Source organism: Cyprinus carpio, chromosome A5 (assembly GCF_018340385.1).
Source record: "Cyprinus carpio isolate SPL01 chromosome A5, ASM1834038v1, whole genome shotgun sequence".
Lineage (NCBI taxonomy): Eukaryota > Metazoa > Chordata > Actinopteri > Cypriniformes > Cyprinidae > Cyprinus > Cyprinus carpio.
The window spans coordinates 9,452,956-9,478,645 of record NC_056576.1 but is presented as its reverse complement, the minus strand read 5'-3'; the positions used below and the strand labels follow the sequence as shown (position 1 = coordinate 9,478,645).

General features: G+C 37.5%; 1 protein-coding gene across 1 annotated transcript in view; it reads left to right on the top strand.

The window, feature by feature from the left end:
• The window catches only part of LOC109089413 (neuropeptide FF receptor 1-like), a 36,487-nt gene extending 11,302 nt beyond the window's left edge, over nt 1-25,185 (top strand). The window contains exons 2-4 of the mRNA XM_042753268.1: nt 14,178-14,547; nt 22,867-22,966; nt 23,961-25,185. Coding sequence (XP_042609202.1) covers nt 14,199-14,547; nt 22,867-22,966; nt 23,961-24,966 — 1,455 coding nt within the window. The 5' untranslated portion in view covers nt 14,178-14,198 and the 3' untranslated portion in view covers nt 24,967-25,185. The remainder of the gene's footprint in view (nt 1-14,177; nt 14,548-22,866; nt 22,967-23,960) is intronic.
• The last annotated feature ends 505 nt before the right edge of the window (nt 25,186-25,690 follow it).

Genomic DNA, 25,690 nt, shown 5'->3' with positions numbered 1-25,690 from the left:
TTCTAAGCTTTGGGCGAGACGCGATTGGACAGCTTGGCAAATGGAAATGATGTCACTCAAACATAAAACTCAATATATTATTTTAAAATAAAAAATGACATTTTTCCTAAAGTCTATATAGGATACGAACGGCAATATGTGCACAGAAACACAAAAATAAAATAGAAGTAGATTTAATTTATGGCAGGGAGGACAAAGTTTGCTGGAACTATCGCAACACTCAAAACACTACACTAGACACGCCCCTGCTTGTTGGATGCCTTTAAATAGTTTTATTTATCAGTAGCCAAACACCTGGTACTGAAGAACAAATTAACACTGAAGTAGAAATATCAGTCAAAGCGATTATTGCTGTATCTTTAGAAGTGCAAACACAGCTGTCATTGGTGCATTTGAGTTTGAATTCCCTGTATGAATAAGGTTCCTCTGCATGATTTCTGATTTAGTAGCCCTACAATATTTGCATACTTAATGAAATAGCTGTTCCACATAAGATATTTCAACATCATCTTTCAAAAATTCATTCTATCTCTTAGCATGGATTGAAGATTAGAAAACATTTTTATTATCACCAGGGCTCTGAACCGGTTCAAGGAACGAAAAACGAAAACCAGAAACAGAAACGAAATCAAATTTTATAGTTCAGAACAGAATCGAAGATTTGAAATGGCCATTAACCGGTTTATAACGTTATTTTATCGTTCCATTTAATATTTGAAATTTGCTCTTAAGAGTCAAACATTTTAAAATGTTTATTACATCACAGTGAAATCTTCAAAACTTGACATAATTTTGACTTTTAGCATTGCATAGAAATTTGAGGAAGAATTTATAGCAGTAAATGATGAAAACTACTTTAAAGCAGATGAAAACATTCCAGAATAAAATGGTCAACCAAGAAATTAAACGTCTATGTGTCATTGAAAAAAAGCCACTCACATTTCAGATGAACTTGCATCCACTTTTTTTCATTTTTCAGCGAAATCGTCATCATAATCATCATTTACTCACTCTCTTAGTTCAAAACCATAAGACTTTGGTTATCTTCAAAACACAAATTAAGATATTTTATAATGAAACCTGAAACCTTTCTTTCCCTCCACTGACACTCCATGCAACCAAAACTTAGAAGATCCAAAAAAAGAAATTAAGGCGCCATAAAATAAATCCATATAAAATGTATGTGTGTTTATATGTGAATAAAAGCCTAAATTAAATCTGTTCATCATATAAAGCAAAGTGATCTCTTCACACAATAAACCCTGCATGGTCTGCATTAAATATTGAGTGATTGCATTAGGCCTGCAACAAATATAGAAGTTAAACAGCAAAAGATTTTAAGATCAGTAAGGATATGTTTACTGTACCTTATTGTAACTTCTACTTATTACTATTCTCTACAAAGAGCAATAAATCCAGTAACAACATTTTAAACACCAGGGACTAGATACAAAAATAGTAGACAAATAGGTGTCAGAAAAGTTTGCACTCAATTCATATGGAATATTTTTAAAACACCTTTACGACCTTATAGGATATTCTAAGTTTTGGTTATCTAAACTTTCAATGGATGGACAGAAAGCTCTCAGGTTTCATTCAAAATATCTTGTGTTTCAAAGATGAACCAAAGTCTTATGGGTGTGGAACAACATGAGGGTGAGTAAATGACAGAATTTTTATTTTTGAGAGAACTAACTCTTAAAGTCTCTGTGACCATCTGTAGAAACAAACAACAACAACAAAAAAGTTTATTTTTCTGCCAAGCAGGGCTACGTTTTCTTAGTTGCAGAACTCATCACCTTCTCCAAAGTGTCTGTCTTTCCTGCTGTGAGAGATTTTGAGAAGAACTGGAATTAGTTACCTTAAATAACAACAGCATTATTTTCATTAAAACACCTCAAATACTTCATAATATATTAAAGAACCTACTCTCAAACATGTATATATTGCTTTGGAATTAGCCACGTATTGGCTGGTATGGGTCTGTAATATTATGGTACAGATGGAAAAATATCTTAGACTTAATTGATAAAGTACAGTAGTTATCAACTGGCCTTAAAAAAAGTAGCACTTACAGTTACTTGATTGCATCTCCAAACTGTTGTTGAAAATCATTAAAAACAACCATTAGCCTACCATCTGGATTAAAGGAAAATAAAAGCACAGACAAGTAAACAGTAATAAAAAAGAACAATTTGAGCAAGCAACAGGACCAGTAAAAATACAACAGAACAAAGTAAAGACAGTAATTTTCTACATATTTTGTGTATTTTTTGTATTTCTGATGGTTGAAGTGGGTTTTTTTGGGTTTTTGTGCATGTGCTTCGAGTGCGTGAGCACAGAAAGCCGTTGTGCGATTAACGATTTTAGTTCCGTTTTGCAGCTAATAAGCAGTTAACGTCACCATATCAACTGTAGTAACAATTATAGAAATACTCAGATATTATGGAATTGTTAATAAGCAGTTAACGTCACCATATCAACTGTAGTATCCGCCAATCATAAAATTCAGCTTATGGCATTTCTTATTCATTCCTTTGGTATCCTTAAATGGCGATTGAGTGTCGCACAACTCTGACTGAAATTGAGTGACGTCAAGGCTGTTATCTGATTGGTTATTAAGGCACACGTTATCCAAGTTGACCATTACACTTTCTCCTGGTGTCACATATTTCAGTGGAAGCTCTTAATCCATTGCATTTCTGGGGATATTTAATAGTGCTCCAGGTCTGTCAGTCAGACCATAAAGCATGCAAGTCCTATGTAATATGTAATTTAGGTAATAGAGTCACTGACATAACAAAGCCTTTTCCATTCCCATGGGTTACTCAGAGATATAAAGTGGTGTTTTGGTGAAGTCTGCTGGGCAGCAATCTAAAGTCTGCAGACAGCAGTCTAAAAAACTTTGTACAATGAAAAAATGAATCCTTTGCAGTATTACATTTGCTTTCTTTTGAATATAAACTCAACACTAATTCCTACAAGCAGAACTCGACATGACTTTCTAATAACACGTGAGCTCCATCAATGAAACCTTTGGTGAGGTTTCTAAATTCTGCAAAATGAAGTGGTAACAACCTTACAGAATTTATACCTCAGATTATTTGATTATAATTTAGATCCGGTTTGTGGTTTGAATGAGGTACATCCGGATATGCTTATGCTTCAGTGAACTGATTCTGAAGGAGAGAGCAGGAAAGAAACTCAGGAAAGAAACTGCAATTGATATCGAAATCAGGACCTGCCAAACTAATCAAAAGATGAGAGAGCTGCAAAGAGATACTGATACTTGAGCAGAGCTTTTGAAGTGGTCTTGGAATTGGTGTTTGAAATGAAAATACATCATAAAAAAAAAAAAAAAAAAAAAAAAAATCTAAACCAAAGTGTTAACTGTCTCTGATTATTTAGATAGCCTAAGTGTGGCATTAGCATATGATATAGGACTTGTCCACTGTCATTATAATACAGCCATCTGTGTTCTGCATAGTCTTAAATGCTAGAAAAATAGAGCGGAAACAGGGTTTTGGTCCAGAAAAGTACGCCTTGCTTTTTATGAGGTGCTGAGTGTGAAGACAGACAGAGTGGAAATCTGTACTCATATGCATTACTGTGGAAATGCTGAAGCAGACAGGATCACAGAATGTGATAAAAGGTGGACCAGCAAATTATGCACAGGGGACATACAGTGAAAGCATGTGTTACATACTCTAGAGCAGTGGTTCCCAACTGCGTTCCTTGTATTTATTAGTTCACCCAACAGCAAACTGATGAAATTGGATTTTTAGGTTGCTAGACATAGTTCACAAATTTATTTAGGAATAATCTTAATTAGATGATTGAACTAACATGCAAAAACACTGCTAGAGGACACACACATTTGTGAGAAACCTTTTTATGTCATCAGATGCTCTGTCCTGACTAGCAAGAGAGCAGTGATGAGCAACAGTCAATGAAATTGCATGAGGAGGGCAAGAGAAGCAGCAGTAAACAAAAAAAAAAAAACCTTCAAACTGATGCCTACATCTCCCAAAGCACTGTTTAATTGATTTTTATTTTGCTGCTTATTCCTGTTCCTGCAAATCAGTGCAAAAATCACTGCAGGCACAGTAGCAAAAAATGTTGTTTGATTCTAAGGAGCAAAACGAAAATGGTTGTAAAACTTTACTAACATTTGAATGCACCCCTGGGAAATATAATTTATGGTATGACACTTTTTCATAATATGGGTTCATAAGTTTTTCCAAAAATCTAAATTCGGTCCCACTTTATATTAAGCGGCCTTAACTACTTACATCAAAAAATAAGTACAATGTACTTATTGTGTTCATATTGTATTGCAAAACACTTTTGCTGCTATTTAGGTGAGATACAGTTATAGTTAATGACAGGTTTGGTGGTATGGGTAGATTTAAAGGTTGGTTAAGGTGTAAGGGATGGGTCAACAGTGTTAAATTATAAATGTAACTACAGAAATTAATTACAGATGTAATTACATGCAGGTATTTTTAAAATATAAGTACAATATAAAAACATGTATGTACACGATAAGTGCATTGTACCAAATGATTCATTTAATGTAAGTACATAGCTTTTAAGGTCACAATATAAAGTGGTACCCTAAATTCTCCCAACCTAACACTAACAAGTCTTTTCAAGTATGTTGACAGCCTCAATGAGCTTTTAACCCATTGCAGCTTCATTTTCAAGTCGAGATACAAGAAACCAAAACATGAATCAACTGTGTCAAAACTTACCAAATTTTACAGCCATACAAAGACAAGACTGGACAAATAACTGAAGACACACAACAGCACAAATACAGTATATACACTGATAACGTGACTTTTAAACTACACAGGAACTGAAGATGTTGGTCAAGACTATAATAAAATACTAATTATATTGACTTTCCACAAAAGGCCACAGTCAAATGATGTGTGGCAAATTTTCAAGGTGTCATTGTTCAATTTGGGTGCAGTCAAGTGAAGTAGAGCATCTAATTAGCATGTATAATTGGCATATGCAGTTTTAATGTCAGTATTGTATCATTGTACCACCAAGGCCCATGCTTGTTCAAAACGGCAGGAATATTTTCATTAGTGATCAACTAAACAAACAAACAAACAAAAAATCTCAGCCACATAATTAAATTCTGCATCGGTAGTAACTAAAAAAATTATAGGTTAGGCATTTTCATTTGATGAGGCATTTAAATTTTTCATTCACTGACCTGAAATGAAAGTGGTAATTTGTCACACTCACACACACACACACACACACACACACACACACACACACACACACACACACACACACACACACACACACACACACACACACACCCATATAGTTGAGAATGCCATATGGCCATTTATTATTCTCACCTCCATAATTTCAAGCTTTTTACCTCCTCCTGAAAGCATAAAAAAAAGAGATTAAATATATTTAGCTATCACTTAAAGGGTTAGTTCACCCAAATATGAAAATTCTGTCATTAATTTAGTTACTCACTCCTGTGTCGTTTCAAACCCATAAGACCTTCGTTCATCTTCGAAACACAAATTAAGATTTTTTTCAATGGAATCTGGATGGTCTGATCCTGCATAGACAGCAATGCAACTGAAATGTTCCCAAGTCCAGAAACGTAGCAAGGAGATCTGTGAATTAATCCATGTGACATCAGCGGTTCATCCGCAATTATACGAAGCTACGAGAATACTTTTTTCCTTTTTTGAGTAATTAATGACAGAATTTTTGGGTGAACTAACCCTTTAAGATTATCCTGGGAATTAAATGGGTCACAGAAAAGCTTTCAAGACATCTGGAGGCACCTGAAATCTATTACCCTCTTCTCCACCTGTAAACATTTAGTATTGACTTCCCAATGGGTGTCTGGTTTTAAATTTGACTATATATTTTTCATAGAATAACTACCGAAAGATGCCTCTGCTATATATAATGGGACTGAGGTTGTGAACAGCACTTAGAAGATATAATCATTTATGCTAAATTTTGTTTTTTTGTTTGCAAAATGTATACTTTGAAATAATCCAAAGTTCATAAACAGTTTTAATTCAGTTTCAAACTTCACATCTTCTTTTTGCATCTCAAGTAAATGTGTCTTGATTCATGGATTGTTAAATATTTGAATTGAAAAACAACATGAAAATACTGAAGTGTATGAATTTAAGACTTTCTGCAACTAGGCCTTAATTTGTGGAAGGGTGAACTAAGACTTTTAAAGACCTTTTTAAGACCCAAAGAAATTCTGTATTTAAACATGTAAAAAGTGATTTTTATGTAAATGCAAATAATTTGAAAAGTGTGCTCTGAAAAAAAAAACGAATTTATAAAACAACATTTACTTTTAGAAATTACTGCAGATATTATATTAAATTACCACCATACAAACATTTGTCCATACAAAAGAAATAGGGCTGCACAATTAATCGAATTTTTAATTGCGATTACAATTATGGATGCCACAATTATGTAATCGTTCAAAGTGGCAATTAATCATTCAAAGTCCACTTATGTTATTCTGTGTGCTTAAGATGCATTTTTTTTTCTTTCTTCATGTTATCTTAGGGGTTTTTCCATTGTATAAGTTTTAGTATAACATTATAATACCATTCATATTTTTACTTTTTTTTTATAATTTAAAGAAGAAACCAATCCGATGTATATTTGACATTTGAGGCTTAATACTATAGAAAAGCACTAAAAGTTTTTCAGTTAGAGTGGTTTCAGCTTATTACATATAAAAATACAGCATGCAGTTGCATCAAACAAAGGCATAAACATCATTCAATGTAAACTGTGATAATCGTAATTAATAATCCCAATTACAATTTCAAGGGAATAATCGACAATTATGATTTTCTTCATAATCGTGCAGCCCAAAAAAGAACTCACTTTCTGGTTGCCATTTATTTATTTATTTTGTCTCCAAAGCAACAGGTGAATCAGACTAAATACTTTAAAAAATCCAGAGAATCAATACAGTTTTGACAAGAATCAACACTTTCCTTTCCCATGAATGTGCAAGTAATTTGTGGTACACAAATGGCTCTGACCAATACAGATGAGAGGTGGCTTGGGTCAAGCTATGAATCAAATTTTTATTCTGTTGTAGTGTTAGTATTTCCTTGAACTAAGGTCAAGCAGTGCATGAAAGTTGTGGCTTTGTGAGAAACACTTTTTGCAATTTTGTTCAGTTTCAAAGGATATGTTCAAAAAAGTGAACATTTACTCACCCTCACGTTGTTTCAAAGGTTCTTCCTTCTGTGGAGCACAAAAGAAAATGTTTTGAAAAATATTCTGGTCACTTTGCCATGCAATTACAATGATTTGGGACTGGAGCTTTCAATTTTAAAAAACAAAAATCATAAAAGCTAACAAGAGGTCAACCAGATTTCAAAAGGGTTTGAAATTTGGACACTTAAAATATGAAAGGACAACAAGCTTTAGTGTTGTAGTGTGTGCTTGGTTCAAAAAAGCCTTTAATTTCAATTTCAGCCTTCTAAAGTTGGATTTAGTAATATCACTCTTTCAAGCATATTTATTGTACTTGTAATGGATGTGCACATGAAGATTGCTGAGAGTGTCTTGTCCTTACTCTCTAAAAGCTATATACAGGTCATAGAAACAAGGCACACTTGCCTTACAACAGAACCTGCCTTTGTTTGTTCAAAATGAAATTCGGATCTCAAATGACTCTGTGTGAAGTCATATATTAAATAAACTCCAGCTTACTAAGAAAAATGCTCTTAGCCTCCATTTGGCAAATTGAAAAAGAGATCAAACGAGGAAGACTAGAAATGTTTCAACTTTTTCCCAACTTTAAGGGCACATTTTGAGGAGACAGAATTTGTTTCATTGAGGCTTGAGTGGAACAGGCTTTTCTAAATACCTACCAATCAATATGAGGCCAGCCATCAAACCTGCCATGTACCTGTTAAAATCTGCAAAAAGTATTGCAAAGACTTTTTTTAAGTCAACAACAACAAATAATCAACATATAAACAAAGTCTTTGCAGCAACACACTTCTTTAAGTCTGATTCAGTGTACATAGATTCCTGAACCGTTTTATTTCATCCATTGCTCCAGAATATCACAACAGGAAATCATCAACAGGAAAGCATCGTAACATGTCTGTATAGTTGACATAAAGGTTCTGACAAAAAAAAAAAAATGTGGATTGACAAAGAATGAAAATAAATCTCTTGTGCATTGGCCCACTATTGAAGTCTTATGTTGTATGCCACATGTTGCCATGTGTTTGTGTAATTTTTCACGAAAGCTTTTGTAAAGATTTCACTTAGATCTCAGGGGCACTGGAGGAGCCATGACAAAACAGTGGCAGCTCTCTAGGAACCTTGACTCCAGTCCTGCAGGCTTTCTTCTCACCCCCAACAGTTCTATCAGAAGTTGAAATCATGAAGTGACATTTTATACTGCAGTTGTAATGACCTCTGCTAATACAAGAGACTCAGTCTTTCAGAAGTTTGAAACACCAAAGCCTGATCTGATGTGTCTTACTGTGCATTCTTTGGTAAAGCTGTTTATTTTTTGACGGCCCTGAGTGCTATATTACTAATGCTGGGCAACTTGCTGCTTATTATATACTGGGTGGTTTTCAATGCCAGTAAGTCTGAAACATTTCCTATGAATCATAAAGCGAAATGGAAGACAGACTGCATGACATTTCACCACTCGTTGATTGATCAAATGGTCTGAAGATTGCAATAAATCAAGACTCAAAGACTTTTTGGTAAGGAAAAGAACAAAGAGTGTGCTTCACAATAATATTTATGTACAATGAAGTCTGGCCTTTCCAGTGAACTGTTGCAAGACAATTAATTGAACTCACATGCAATTAAGTGAACTCATGATGTAGTTCCACTCAGTTCGTGCAAATTGAGGGTCATTAGATACAATAGAAAAGTACTGAAGAATATGAAGATGACAAGATCGCTTTACAGTCAGTGTTCTTTCAATTATCCAGCAAATTACACTGAACGAATTACATAAAATGTTGTCACTGATATTTAAAAAAAAAAAAAAAAGTTGCAGAGACTTTAGTGTAAATGAATTCCATCATTTAACTTGTTTAATTTGATTCTGAAAAGACATTTTATTCTGTTTTTTTCTCTTTCCTCATGGAAGTGTTAGACTTATGCCTCTCATGATGAGGAATGAGACTTAGGATACATCTGTAAATGCTTCATAATGCAGCCTAAAAATGTATTGCCAGAGACAATTTCAACCCATGCTGCTTTCTGTAAATACAGTCGTGGCCAAAAATATTGGTCCCCTTGGTAAATATGATCAAAAAAGGCTGTGAAAATTCATCTGCATTGTTAATCTGTTTGGTCTTTTATTTAAAAATTTCACAAAAATGTATCCTTTCATTGGATAATAAGAATTTAAAATGGGGGGAAATATCATTATGAAATAAATGTTTTTCTTTAATACATATTGGCCACAATTAATGACCCCCTTTTATTCAATACAAACCTCCATTTGCCAGTTTAACAGGTCTAAATTTTCTCCTATAATGTCTGATGAGGTTAGAGAACACCTGACAAGAGATCAGAGACCATTCCTTCATCCAGAATCAATCCAGACCCTTTAGATTCCCAGCTCCATGTTGGTGCTTCTCCTCTTCAGTTCACTCCTCTCAGTTTCCGTAGGGTTCAGGTCAGAGGACTGGAATGGCTATAGCAGAAGCTTGGTTTTGAGCTCAGTGACCCATTTCTGTGTTGTTTTTGAGGTTTGTGTTTGGGTTATTGTACGGTTGGAAGATCCAAACATGGCCCATTATGAGATTTCTAACAGAGTCAGTCACTTACTGATTTTTTATCTGTTGGTATTTGATAGAATCCATGATGCCATGTATCTAAACAAGATGTCCAGGACCTCCAGCAGAAATATAGGCCCACAACATCAAAAATACAGTAGTATATTTCATTGTACACATGGGGTACTTTTTTTCTCTGTGTTCACCAAACCCATCTTGAGTGTTTGCTGCTAAAAAGCTCATTTTTTAGTTTCATCTGATCATAGAAGCCATTCCTGTTTAAAGTTCCAGTCTTGGCTGATAACTGAATATGCTTTAGTTTGTTTTTGAATGAGCTAGGAGAATTTTTCTTGTAACCCTCCCAAACAACATGTCTTGATGTAGGTTCTGTTTGACCTTTTTTTTTAAAGGTTTTCTGAACCAGAGACTCAACTATTTTCTGCAATTCTCCAGCTCTGACCCTTGAAGAGTCTTTAGCTACTCAAACTCTCCTTCTCACCGCACATTAGGATGATATAGACACACGTCCTCTTCCAGGCAGTTTTGTAACATTTTCTGTTGGTTGGAAATTCTTAATTATTGCCCTGTTGGTGGAAATGGGAATTTTCACTGCTCTAGCTCTTTTCTTAAAGCCACTTCACCAATTTGTGAAGCTCAATTATCTTTTGCTGCACATCAGAAATATATTCTTTTGTTTTTTCTCATTGTGATGGATGATTAAGGTAATTTGGGCTTTGGTTTCCCTCCTCTTTATATTTCTGTGAAACAGGAAGCCAGAGCTGGATGATTTCATGTTTATAATCATGCTGGAGTGCTCAAAATTGTGAATATGAATGGGAATATACTTCAGAGATATTTTACTCATAAGGGGTACCAATTTATAGGGGTGCCAATAATTGTGACCAACGAGTATTTGAGAAAAACATTAATTTCATAATGATATTTCCCCTCCGTTTTAAATTCTTATTAATCAATGAAAGGATATATTTTGTGAATTTTTTTAAATAAAAGACCAAAAGGATTAACAATGCAGATGAATTTTCACAACCTTTTTTGATCATATTTACCAAGGGGGCCAATATTTTTGTACAAACAAGAAGTTGCAATTGTATAACACAGAAAAAAAAGCATTTAAAATATACATTACATTGTTTCAAAGGTAAAGCCATAATACTTTAAAAAACACCATGTTAGCATGAGATTAGTGTGATTTCTTACCAGAACTGCTTTCCAGCCTTGTTACTTCAAAGTTTTATATAATCTTTCAGCTCCTCTCATCTGCTATCCATAGGATCCAACCACAGAAACTAGAAGTTGATATTAATAAACAAAACATTTGAACTATATTACAGTGATAATAATTTAATTTAATTTTAATTTAATTTAATTTTAATTTAATTTAATTTAATTTAATTTAATTTAATAATTTAATTTAATTATGTAAATTTGTTGACAGTTTACTCACCCTCAGGCCACCTGAGATGTATATGAATTTGATTCTTCATTGGAATGAATCTGGAGAAATTTAGCATTACATCACTTGCTCACCAATGCATCATCTGCAGTGAATGGTTGACATCTTGTGAAGCAAAAATCTGCTTGTATGTTATAAACAAATCTTTCATTATGACGTGTTTAATCTTAAACTGTTGCTTCTAGCTATAGTACAAGTCCTCTATCCATAATATTGCTTTGTACAGTAAAAAGGTTGTCTTGTCTGAATCAAGAGAGAAATATGCAGAGATCAGGCAAAATTTAGATATGTAATTAAGTCTAAAAGAGTTCTAAACAGTCATGTCAGTGGATTTAAGAGAACAACAGAGGATTGACTTTTTCGCTGGAGGAAGCATTATGGAATGTGAACTTGTATTATGGCCAGAAGCAATGGTTTCAAGTTAAATATCTTGATAAATTTGTTTCTTACAAACATCCCATTTTTCTCTTTCTTACAAACATATCACATTTCTTACCTTAAAACCCTCTGATGCATTTGCCTCATAGTCTCACTTTGAAAGTCCATTAATGACAACCACCAACAAATCACAAAATACTTAAAAACGTCACATCTTGCGTCATTTTCTGCTACTAATGGAATTAATGGCTGCCAGCCTCTCACAATCTCAATTTGAACAACATAATTCAGTTTTTTTCCTTTGTATTTGCATTCCTGATTACATTTAAAGGGAGATTAAAATGAATTTGTATGATTAAAATAATTAATGTGGTTCGAAATGGAATTAATTGTTCATGAAAGGACGAGACGTGCAAATAATGTCATGCAACAGTTGCTAATACGGATCCCACTATTTTCCCAGCTGTCAGTGAGGCTTTTAGACTGAGTGAATCAGGGCTCCTTACATTGCTCACATTTAAAAAAAAAAAAAAAAAACGTCCCAGAAGAAAAAAAAAAAAAAAGATCAAAGCTCTTTGGACAATGCAAGATGGAGAGAGTCAACTGAATCTTAATTGAATCTGAATCGCAATATCTGTTAAATAAGACAGATCAATTTAATTATCTCTAATTAACAGAGCATATTCAGTGCATGCTGTGAGGATTTTAAAATAATTTGTTCTAAGGTTAGACAGAATACTGGAGCTTTAAACTGAAAAAACGAGTATGACTATAGTCATTTACAGCGACCTTGCAGACAGGGCATCCTTAATCACAGTTACAAGTCTTCAGTTCTATCTAAGACAGAGTTTGATACAGAACACTGAGGGTGTTTACTTTCTCACTTCTCAGCATGTCACCCTCGACTGTATTATGACTTGCAGCAACTCAACAGCTTTGCACCACAGGACACAGCTCCAAAATGTTTTCAGGACCTTAATGGCTAGAGAAATTGAGACCTTGTGAGTGGTAATCATATCCATTTGATTCAAAGCTGAACTCAAGAGTTTAATTACAAGAACATACAAAACTTTATAGTGTGCTCATTGAGTCTTTGAGCTCTGTTTTCATAATGGTCAATATTAATAGCAGTTTTGTGGTTTTATAATTATATTGTATTGTAATGTTTCATTGTTTTGATCTATGCTCCAAGCATAGATTTAGCACTCCCATTAAAACATCAGTTTAAAAGCAATGGAAACAGAAGAACAATTAGTGCTGCAAGGTCATGGATTTCAATTTCATCTCTCCAGTCAACTTTCCTCAGAATGCCATTATTTTACTGCCTGTATATGTCTGTCCTTGGGGGGGGGGGGGGGGGAAAGAAAAATGCAGACCTGCACAAGCACAAGAAAAACACATAGCTACATCATAATTCCATTACACAAACTATTTAACTTCAATTAATTCTGCAGGTGTTCATATTTAATACAGCATTGTATTGATATTCCTCATTCTAGCTAGAAGTTTGTTCTAAACCACTATTCAACTACTGAAATTATTTCAAATAATTTCAATTTTATATATATATATATATATATATATATATATAATTTCAGTTAGGTGTGCTATCAGATGAAATATAAAGATCAACTGTTAGCTTGAATAGAATGTTCAGTATTCCAGCACTGAAAGCAATGACAGCATCATCATTTGCATACTGAATTGTTATTTGTGGACTTTTTTCCTTCTGAATCAAAACAAGATGTTTTGTAGAACCAAAACCATACTAAAAACTAAATCTTAACCAACTTTTAAAACCTAAACTTATACTTGCACTACATTTTGGTATTTTTAAGCATAAACCATTCCAACTTATGTAAGATTTCTTTAAAAAGAATAAACTTTTAAAAACATATAGTATTTATATTCCTCCTAAAGACGTTTGGAGAATAGATGGATGGATATAATATTAATTGTATGTTTATATTTTTAAAGATTATTAAATTCAGTTTTTTAATGAAAACTTGGATTTATCTTATTGGGTAAAAAAAAAAAAAAAAAAAAAAAAAAAAAAAAAAAAACTTTCTGCAGTGTAAACATTTTCTGCCTTGCAAGCTCTGCCGATTTCTTCTGGAAATGCAAATGTAGTCATTCATGTGTTCATTGTATTTCCAAAGCAATTTTTGTCCATACAGTACATACATTTCACAATAGCATGAATTGTTTTAAGCTCACTATGCATAAAATCCCAGAACATCTGTGCAATGAACAGTCTCTTAGGCATGCATCAGATGCATCCTGTTGAAATTGACTGCACATTCCCATTAGCCTGATCCAAATTCTTTGCACAAATGCATTTTACACTAAAAAGTCATCTTTGTCTCCATTTTGACTATATTGATTTGAACTGGCTCTACTGTGGGGTGTGTGTGTGTGTGTGTGTGTGTGTGTGTGTGTGTGTGTGTGTGTGTGTGTGTGTGTGTGTGTGTGTGTGTGTGTGTGTGTGTGTGTGTGTGTGTGTGATTTTTGTTCACCATCAGGCGCATAGCAAGAGGAACAGCATGGCGGAGGAGCCAGCAGAAATGGAGATGTCGCAGGAGCTTTCCGCACTCTTTTTGAACAGCAGCCTCCAGAATGATTACACAAATAACAGTAATGTCACCAACCACACCAGTATCACCTACTACCCTTACTACCAGCACTCTCTACCTGTGGCTGCCGCCCTGACTATGGCCTACCTCTTCATTTTCCTGCTGTGCATGGTGGGAAATGGCTTGGTGTGTCTGATTGTGCTGGGAAACCGGCGGATGAGAACAGTCACAAACCTCTTCATCCTCAACCTAGCTGTGAGCGACCTTCTGGTGGGGGTTTTCTGCATCCCGACAACCCTGGTGGACAACCTCATTACAGGTAACACAGGAAAAAAAAATTTAATGAGTGAGAGAGAGAAAAAATCCTAATCCTGTCTTTTGCCTTGATCACTTCTTTAGCTATAAACCTTCTTCACAACTCATGGTGAAAAGCACACCTTTTGAGCATCTCTGCACACAGCAGGTCTCTCTTATTGCTGTGGTGAACCCGAGGCCAGTTTGCTCTTATCCACTGGATTACAGAGGCTTGTACATCAATCCCAAAGTTCTAAATCTAGTGCTAATCATGCAGCATTGACCTATTCTGACATTCACTGGTGGCAGCACATTTGTCAATTTTTATGTTTGCTCTTGCTATTAGACTTTGGCTCTTTAGAACAAAAGGCTATAATCAAATACTGGATTCAGATCAGAACATAAAATGCTCTTTCAACTGGGACTAGGCTTAAAGGGATACTCCACCCCAAAATGAAAATTTTGTCATTAATCACTTACCCCCATGTCGTTCCAAACCCATAAAAGCTCAGTTCGTCTTCGGAACACAATTTAAGATATTTTTTGATGGAAATCAGGAGGTCTGTGACTGCCCCATAGACTGCCAAGTAAATAACAGTGTCAAGGTCCATAAAAGTTATGAAAGTCGTCTTCAGAATACTCCATCTGCCATCAGACATGCAATCTGGGTTATATGAAGCAACAGGAACACTTTTTGTAAGCGAAGAAAACAAAAATAATTACTTTATTCGACCTCTGCCATGGCCGGCAGAGCCTCGTCCCAGGCCATGCGACACTTCCTGCCCAAGCGCTCCATCTCTGCCTCGAATCGCCCCAGGACTGCGCTGACTCAGCACCAGAGCAATCCTGTCCCTTCTACCCCCCAGACGGTGCCCCCTAAGGAGCAGCACCCAGCTCGCCCCGCTAAGTGCGCTAAACCGCCTAGACGTCAGGGCCCCCGGCAAAGGATTCTGCTGGACCCGACGCCCTCTAAATCCTCCTGATCATTGGGAAGAAAGAGGAAGGGGCAAAATCCCACCGCGGCCGGACCACCCCAGAAGCTCTCTCGCCTGCCTGCTATGCGACCTGGGCAAAGCGCCGTTATTATGGCGAACACAATAAATATTTCACATTTTCAAAAAGAGAGCAGTTTTCCTCTTCCACACCCATCAGTGTTCAGGCCCCTAGTCAGCGGGCTGCCATCCGACACTATCCAGCCTCTTGTCACGCGGGCCGAGGCCTGGCAGGCCATCCCTGGAGTGTCCAAGTGGGTATTGGGGATAATAAAACATGGCTACTCACTGCAGTTCGCCCAAAGACCCCCGCATTTCCGCGGGGTGATTCCCACTTTGGTAGAGCCGGACGACACTCAGGTCCTCCACACCGAAGTGATGATGCTGTTAAGGAAGGGAGCCATAGAGATAGTTCCTCCCTCAGAAAGCAGATCGGGGTTCTACAGCCGTTATTTCCTTGTCCCCAAGAAAGATGGCGGTCTCAGACCCATCTTAGACCTCAGACTCCTGAACCTCTCCCTCATGAAACGGAAGTTCAGGATGTTGACATTGAAGCAGATCCTCACGCAGGTTTGCCCCGAGGACTGGTTCTTCTCGCTGGACCTGAAAGATGCTTACTTTCACATCCAGATAGCCCCCCATCATAGACGATTCTTGAGATTCATGTTTGAGGGTGTGGCTTACCAATATACAGTCCTTCCCTTCAGGCTGTCTCTAGCTTTCACGAAGTGCATGAACGAGGCACTTTCCCCTCTGAGACAGATGGGAATCCGCATTCTGGCTCATTCTAGCCCAGTTGCGAACCGAGCTAGACCACCACAGATCCGTGCTCCTGAGGACTCAGGGTCAATTTTGCCAAGAGCTCACTGCTCCCCAGCCAACGTATTACGTTCCTGGAAGCGGTTTTCGACCCAGTCCATATGAGGGTGGTCATATCACAAGAGTGCGCTCTGGTACTTCAGCAGCTCGTGGCCTCCGTCAGGAAAAAGCCTGTTTCCCTCTGAAGTTCTTTCAGAGGATGCTAGGGCTGATGGCTTCCGCCTCCCCAGTTTTACTGCTCGGCCTCCTACAAATGCGGCCCCTCCAATACTGGCTGAAACTCCGGGTCCCACCTCATGCTTGGCGGCACGGCCACTGTCGCATCAGGGTCAACCAGGCCTGTCTAGCAGCCCTGGAGCCTTGGATGAACCCTGTTTGGTTCAGTCGTGGAGTACCCCTACAGGCAGTTTCCAGAAGGACGGTGCTCTCAACAGATTTGTGCAAGGGCAGACCAGCCTTCGGCTCGTGGTCGCATGAGGAGAGCCATCTCCATATCAACTGCCTCGAGATGCTGGCAGTAGAATGAGCCCTTCAATCCTTTCAGGCGATCCTGAAAGGGTGCCACGTCCTAGTCCAGTCGGACAGCATGACAGTGGTGTCCTACATAAATCACCAAGGCGGCCTTTCGTCCAGCCGCCTCTGCGCACTGGCAAAGCGCCTCTTGGAATGGGCATTACCCAGGTTGCGATCGCTCAAGGCGACGCATATACCTGGCAAGACGAATCTGGGAGCAGACATGCTTTTGCAGAGTAATGTCCCCTCGGACGAGTGGATGCTCCATCCCCAGACGGTTCTCAAAATCTGGGAGATTTTCGGGAAGGCAGAGGTCGACCTCTTCGCCTCAGAAAGCAACTCTCATTGCCTAACTTATTTTTCGAAGGACACAGATGTGCTAGCCCACGATTGGCCCAGCCTCCTTTTTTACGCTTTTTTGCCCCGATCGCTCTGATCCCTCAGGTCATCAGACGAGTCAGGGAAGACAGGCACAGAGTCCTCTTGGTGGCCCCACTCTGGAGGAGCCAAGTTTGGTCCTCAAAGCTATTCAGGCTTTCCATGAAAGCCCCATGGCCGATCCCCCTGAGGTGGAACCTCCTCTCTCAGGCGAACAGGACAATCTGGCGTCCACAGCCAGAACTCTGGGCTCTGCATGTATGGTCCCTCGATGGGAGCCTCTAAGCCTCCCCGGGGACGTGCTACACACCATTGCTCAGGCGAGAGCCCCATCTACAAGACACCTCTACGCCCAGAAATGGTCAGCCTTCGTTGACTGGTGCTCAGCACGAAACGAAGACCCTGTTGAGTGTGACGTATCTCCGATACTGTCATTCCTCCAAGAGCGATTAGACAAGGGTCTCACCCCTTCCATGCTCAAGGTGTACGTAGCAGCCATCACAGCATTTCATGCTCCTATCGCTGGCCAATCAGTGGGTCGAAACAGCCTCATTGTGCGTTTCCTGAGAGGTTCTAGGTGGTTGAAGCCCCGCGTTCTCTCACCGTTCCCACTTGGGACCTTCACACGGTCCTTGGAGCACTCAAATGACCTCCCTTTGAGCCGCTGCGGTCAGCTTACCTTTGGCCCCTAATGCTCAAAACCGCTCTGCTACTTGCTCTAGCATCGGTCAAGCGTGTAGGCGATTTGCAGGCCCTCCCGGTGAGCCCTGCATGCCTTTTTGGGCCCAATGACTCGAAGGTCATTTTAAAACCCAGGCATGGCTACGTCCCTAAAGTGCTCTCGACGCCGTTCAGAGCACAGGTAATTTCCCTCTCAGCTCTGCCTCCCTTGTCAGGTGAGCGAGAGCTGGATTTACTCTGCCCAGTGAGGGCTTTGAGGATATACATTGAGCAGTCACAGCCGTTCAGGCAATCTGACCAGCGTTTTGTCTGCTTTGGTGGCCGCACCAAGGGGTCTTCGGTCTCAAAGCAACGACTCTCGCGTTTGATAGTCGACGCTATCGCTCTATGTTACTCCTCTACGGGCCTTGAGTGCCCCATAGGAGTAAAAGCCCACTCCACTAGAGGGATGGCCTCTTCATGGGCCTGGTCTAGTGGTGTCTCTATCAAGGACATCTGTGAGGGGGCCGGCTGGTCCTCGCCGTCCACTTTTGTCAGATTCTATAACCTGGACATCCCGACCTTGTACGCTCGGGTTCTTTCGGTTTGATACGACGGCCTCTATCAGACTCTGTCATCATGTCACCTCCAGGGAGCTAGCTCCTTCTTAACTCCCTCTTAGCAATGTAACCTCGGTTCCCTGAGATACAGAACAAGTACTGCGTCATATGCCGTGCCACGAGGCTGCGGCTTCAGTGTTGTCACTTCAGTCGTATGACCTGATTTCCTCTGGCGACTTGCCTGCTTATATAGCCATTCACCCCGCCCATTTTGGCGTGCTTTGGCGCACTGCATCACCACAGGCTCGCGCAGCTATGCAGCGCTGTCATTGGTTTAAAAAAAGTTTACAGATTAAACCAATGGCAGTGCAGTTGCACTGCGTTATTGAAAAAAGGCTTCAGTATCGAGGAAAAAAGTAGATTTTCTCCATACGCAGTACTCGTTCCATATCTCAGGGAACCGAGGTTAGGTTCGTAACTGAGTACATTTTCATCCAAAATATGGTAAATTGTGTTCTGAAGATGAACAAAGCTTTTACGGGTTTGGAACGGCATTGGGGGTAAGTGATTAATGCCAAAATTTTTATTTTGGGGTGGCGTATCCCTTTAAGCCTTGTCTGTGAAACCAGGGGATAGAGTTTAGGCAAGCCAACAAGTGAGTAGTATATTTTCAGTGTTGGCCCACATAAAACTTAAACGCAGTTGAATTGATAGTGAATAAAATCACCTCTGATTATTCAATGAAATGTAGCAGCAATTAAAATATCAAGTTTTTTTTTTATTTATTATTATTTTTTTTTTACTTGTGTAGTGTTTGCAGTTAGGCCTGGTAGACACATCACCACGTCAACATACAAAACACAAAATCCACTAGTGCAGTGACTCAAAAATTGCTCTAAAGACTGAAATAACAAATTTGCTTAGTGTGGAGTAAAATTAGTCTGCCTCTTTCTGTCTTGATTTTATAACAACCCACTTAGTTTAAACAAAATGTTCTTGTTAAACTGTACTAACGTGTTTTTCTGATGAAACTACTGTTTGGCCTGTCGAACATATTTAGTATTGATGTCTCCATGCTCTGTGTCATCCTGTTTTTGTTGTGCTCTGGAGGCAAAGATTTCTCTCTCTCTCATGCTCAGAATCAGAATCACAAAGGAATTTGTCTTGGTGTCAGGAGCTTCCAGTACAGAAAGTACAAACGTAGTGCAGACACACATATAATTTAAGGTAATAAAAACACTAATAATAAAGAGAGCTGACATTAAATTATAAATAACAATATAGTAATAAAATATAGAGAAAGAGAAAATGTCTGTAGACATTTGGCTTCATGCTCATGCTTCATGCTGTTGCATTATTCATAATATCTAAATGTATTATGTGCCTTCTTGAATACTTCTGATTTGTCCATTCAGCAGACCATTGTCTATGGCAGCACTGTATAACTGATCGTTCATCTAAAAGCATACATTTTGTGTCTCTCTGTGGTATTTCTAAATCAGATAGTAAAATTAATGAAACTCAAACATATACTTCATGTCCGATTAGTTGCGTATTTAAGTAGCCATATTATGAGCAGTATAATGCACAGCCAGACAGTCATTACCACAAAATTGTTCAGGATTGTTCAGGATAATACAAAATCCCAATCATTCTGTCTGTGCTGATTTTTATGATAATGAGAGCACATTGTCCATTACGTTTCCTTCATGAACCCTCTGTTAAAGCTACGCCTCAAGAACTAAGAGCTTCATCTTTGTACATGACTCACCAAAGTGTCCATTGCAATAAGCTCACATGCAGCATCTCTAATCTCCTACATTAGATATAAAAGCAGTGGTGTAAAATTACAGTGGTGTAAATATTTTGGGGAGAATGAGAAAATGTATACTTTTACTCTGATACATTTCCCCACAGCAAATTTGTTACTTACTACAAAATAAAGTCAGAAAAACAGACACAGGTTGATGAAAAATGTCCCTTTATGTCTTTTATATTTATATAATTTGAAGAGTGACGTTTTTTCTCCAGATATCATCATGACAACAAATGTAATATTGATTTTATAAAAGTCTAATAAAGTTAGCATTAAGCGACTTACATTTTTTGCCTGTTTCTGCTCAATTTTGCCAATGAAAATAGTTCCAAAAAAATAATCTGTTTTGTAATTTTAATATTAAAAAAATATATTTTTTATACTTAAGTACGATAAATATCACATACTTTTACTCAAGTCAACTTTTACCAAAGTCATTTTTATGATAAGGTATCTGTACTTTTACTTAATGTGGCTTTCAGGTACTTCATCCACCACAATATAAAAATAACATTTTCATTTTACTCTAGCATTTATCCTGGATATCAAACACATATACATCTTGTATAGAACACAATTAGTGCCCTGGATATTGTGAAACCGTGTTGTTATAGCTTCAGGTTGTATAAGTGCTCCAAGATAAAAGGTCCCTTTCAAGTCAAGTCAAGTCAAGTTGAGCTTTATTGTCATTCTGCTACATGTGTGGACATACAGTGGAACGAAATGTCATGCCTCACAGGACCACTACTCTGAAGTTCTTTTTCTTGCTACATTTACATGCTTTTATTCAAAGTGACTTACGTTGCATTGCATTAAAGGTATAAATTAATGAATCATAATTTCTGGTTGAAAACATTGTGTACACCTGTTGTGTAGTAGAAGATGGATATGATTGTTTATTTTGGACTATGATTGCATCCTTCTTTTATTGTGAGGTGCCTCCAGTGAGAACTGGCAATATTGATTGCTTTCTTCACAGGCACGGAATAGCCGTGGGCAATTGAGAGACAGACCACAGGCAGAAGAGCTCATTCGTCCCTGGTCTCTCTTTTTCTTTTTCTCTGCCCAGTCCAGATGTATATATGTCTCTTTCAAACCAGCCGTCCTGACTGTCCAAAATCTGCACATTTTGGTGCTCAAATAGGCCCACACAGAATCTGTCAACACAGACACACATGTAAGTGCATGCAGTGTAAAATAAAGTGCCGGTTTAACTTTTGCAAACCTCAAGTACACATTAAGTATGTTTCAAGTATGATATGGCTGAAAGCTTATAAATAAATAAATAAAAATAAAAATCATAATAAATAAACAATAGTTATGATTAATTATTATTTACATTTTTACATTAATTATTCTGCAAGGATGCATTTAATTGATTGGACAAGACATCTATAAAGTTACAAAATATTTTTGCTTTAATAAATGCTTTTTTTAAACTTTATATTCATGAAAGATTCCTGAAAAAAAAAAAACAGTTTCAACAGTACAACTGTTTTCAGCACTGATATTAATAATAAGATATGTTTCTTGAACAGCAAATCAGCATATTAGAATGATTTCTGAAGGATCATGTGCCACGGAAGACTGAAGTAATGACTGATGAAAATTCAGCTTTGCCATCACAGGAATACTGTAAATTACATTTTAAAATACATTGAAATAGTAAACAGTTAAACTAGCACTAAAAACTAGCACTAGTCTGTTTATACCTGCTCCATTTGGCCAGTATATGAATTTGTGTCAGTGATTATATAGTTCCCAGGGAATACAAAAGAAACTGAGAAAATAATTACCTTGACTTACAACTGCTAAAATAACTGCTGTCCTGATAAAAATCATGCAAATTATCTTTACACACATCATTCTATAGAAATAAACCATCTGAATAGTGCTAAAGTGTTTGTTTACTCCTGTTCATCTGGTCTGTATATTGATATTCGTCAGTGACTGTATAGTTCTGGGAACATTTACTTACATTGTTCCACTTTGTGTTTCTCACCTTTCAATGAATTGCCTTTGTTGCTAGGCTTAAAATGTACTGGAAGGAAACAAAACCAGATCTGTCAATGTCACCTGATTATGTCCATAGCCAATAGCATTGCAATATTATTTCTTGTTCACTACATTATTATTAAAGAGCATTTCACAGGGTAGAGATATGCTTGATTCATTGCCATTATAAGTGAGACATTGCCCACTGAGTCATTAGCTATATAAGTGAACAGATCTTTTAATGTTAGCAGAAATTCAGTATTGTGAGGCAAGGCTAACTAAAATGGGGGCAACTGAACCTTTTGTCCTTGGCCTGGACTTGAGGGAGACCCTTTTGTGAAGTAAAAAAAAAAAAAAAAAATCTTTCTGCCAAGCAGAAATTTTTGCAAGCATTTTGTGTACATGGAAAAGATTGAGGAGAATCTTCTTTAACTCGCCTTATATTACAGTTGCAGCATTCACCTTAGACATCCTGCTGATAAAACGAGAAGAATCTTTCACTCTCTCCGCATTCAGCAATCTCTCACCTAAAAGATGTGTGTGTTTTGAGGGGGCTTTGTGTAGCACAATTTACCTTGTCAGTCATTTCATGTTTTTTTCCTTTTCCTCAGGTTGGCCATTCACAAACACAGTCTGTAAGATGAGTGGTCTGGTGCAGGGCATGTCCGTGTCTGCTTCTGTGTTCACGCTGGTGGCCATCGCAGTGGACAGGTCAGTGGTGTTATCACAAGGGTGTTTCTCACAAAACTTGTCAAGAACATTCAAAATCAAATGGAAATTCAAAAGAAAGAAATACAAAAGAACATTTTTTTTTCTAGAATTTAACTTTTTTTTTTTTTGTATTTTGCCATTATTTTCATGACATATTTTCTATATTTTATATAGAAAATATATATTATTTTAATTATAATACATTTAATTATATTACATATTTACCAAGGCTGCATTTATGTTAATAAAAATATGGTAAAAACAAAAAACAAAAAAACAAACAGTAATATTATGAAATAACTGTTTTGTGTTTTACTATATTTTAAAATGTAATTTATTTCTGTGATGCAAATCTGAATTTTCAGCAGGCATTACTCCAGTCTTCAGTGTCACATGATCCTTCAGAAATCATTCTAATATGCTGATTTGTTGCAATTATTATTGGAACATAATTATTAATAATGACAATGGTTCTTATTATTATCAATGTTGAAAATCTATCTACTGTATCTATGAGCAGCAAATAGTGTTCAACATTTATAATAAGAAATATCTATAAATATATAAATCAAAAAGAATCTTAATGGTTCTTAAAAAGCCTTACTTTTCTTTATTCAAAATATAATTTCTTATTTTTATTCTTCATTTGATTTTGGGCTGAAATGTGACCTGGACATTGTGAGATTCACCCAGTAAGTGGTCTGGTGCTTCTAAAAGGAAAATTCTGAATTTGCATAACAAAATCCTGTGTGAGAAAGTTTTTTTACCACTTCTCTGGTCTGTTCAGAAAATAGGTTTACATAAAAACATATAGATTTTGTTTTTATTATAAAATAGAGAAAATTATAAAAAGGAGAAGTGAGACGAAGAAAACATTTATAATGTGAGAGAAAGAAATACAGAAAAAAAATAGAGGATAAACTCACATTGGCATAGAGTTTATGCCTGTCGGATTTGTTTCAGCTGTGAAGAGCTCTGTTCCAATTTCCTTCAGGTTCCGTTGCATTGTGTACCCATTCCAACCCAAACTCAGCCTGCTGGTTGCCAAGGTGACCATACTGATGATCTGGGTGCTTGCAGTGGTCATTATGTGTCCATCAGCTGTGACGTTAACTGTGGAGAGAGTGGAGCATCATTACATGGTCCACAATGAAGACTACAACCACACATACCCACTTTTCTCATGCTTTGAGAACTGGGCCAACCCACATATGAGAAAAGTCTACACCACCGTCCTGTTCGCACACATTTACCTCATTCCCCTCACCCTGATAACTCTTATGTACGGACGAATTGGGATCAAACTCTACACCACCTCTGTGATCTCTGGGAACGATCAGCATGAAAGCAGACAGCCTCACGCCTCGCCTCTGGCCCCTGGAGCCCAGCAGGAAGGCCGGCCCCTCATTTCCCAAAAGAAGATCAAAGTGATTAAGATGTTGAGTGTCGTGGCCTTGTTATTCACACTCTCCTGGCTGCCTCTGTGGACCTTGATGCTCCTCACAGACTATGGAGGTCTAAATGAAGACGAGTTGGAGCTCCTGAGTGGCTACGTGTTCCCGTTTGCTCACTGGTTGGCGTTCTCGAACTCGAGCGTCAACCCCATTATCTACGGGTACTACAATGAGAACTTCAAGAGGGGCTTTCAGGCGGTGTGCAGGACGCATTCGTGCTGCTGCGACGGAATGATGGTGAGGAGTGGAATGCGACGGAAAGCTAGAGAAGACGTGAGGGATCCAGTGGTGAACTCCAATCCCTTGAATTTCGGAGCTAGGAACCGGGTGTACACCGACGGCATTAAGAAAAACTCCAGGACGTGTCTGGAGTTGGAGCACAGGAGAACTGGCCGGCTTTGTAATAACTCGGTCTGCTCAAATGATACAGGATCCAGTGCGGGATCTGGGATAAAAGGGGTCACAAACCAAAAAATGTTTCAGATGGAAGAAATGGAGAAAATAAGTCCTGTCAGGGTGGGTAAAAACCAAGCCTGGGATCAATAGATGGATTATTCATACCATTAACTGACTCAGGTTGTGGGCAATTGAGACTCCACAGATCTTTAATTTACAGTAGATTAATCAACTGACAATTAGATCAAGTCAGTCCTAAAGTCTTAATCTCTTACTGGGAATACCAGGAATAATTTCCTTCTCAAAGTCTGAGTAAACTACTTTTTGTACAAGGATAACATTTTAGAATCAAAATTACCTATTTTGTTTCCCACAAAGTGCAAATGATTGACGTTAAAAGAGCCTGAAGTCATATATAAAAAAATATTGTATAGTAAATCATTTGTTTAAAGAGATTCTACTGTATATAGCCAAACTGTGCCTCTGGTATTATTCGCATTAAACTTCAACTTTTCGACTTTAATATGATTTTAATTACACTCTGAGGGAAGAAAAAGTACAAAAGCTGTCTCTTGGATGGTACCTATTTATTTATTTATTTTATCTTATTTATGCCTGAAGGGTGAATATTAATACCTTAAAGGTAAATATTAGTATCTAAAGTGTACATATTAGTACCAAATTGGTACAAATTACTCCCTATTGAAAGTCGCACCAGTGACAGTTTTTGTACCTTTTTTTCAGAGAATTCATGCCAAAAATGTCACATATTTAAAATACACCCTAAACATTTAACAGGACAATCTGTTTGGTGAAGGTCTCCATTCTAAACATTTTAATGTATTAAACATTTCTGATATTTGAATCGAAGTCT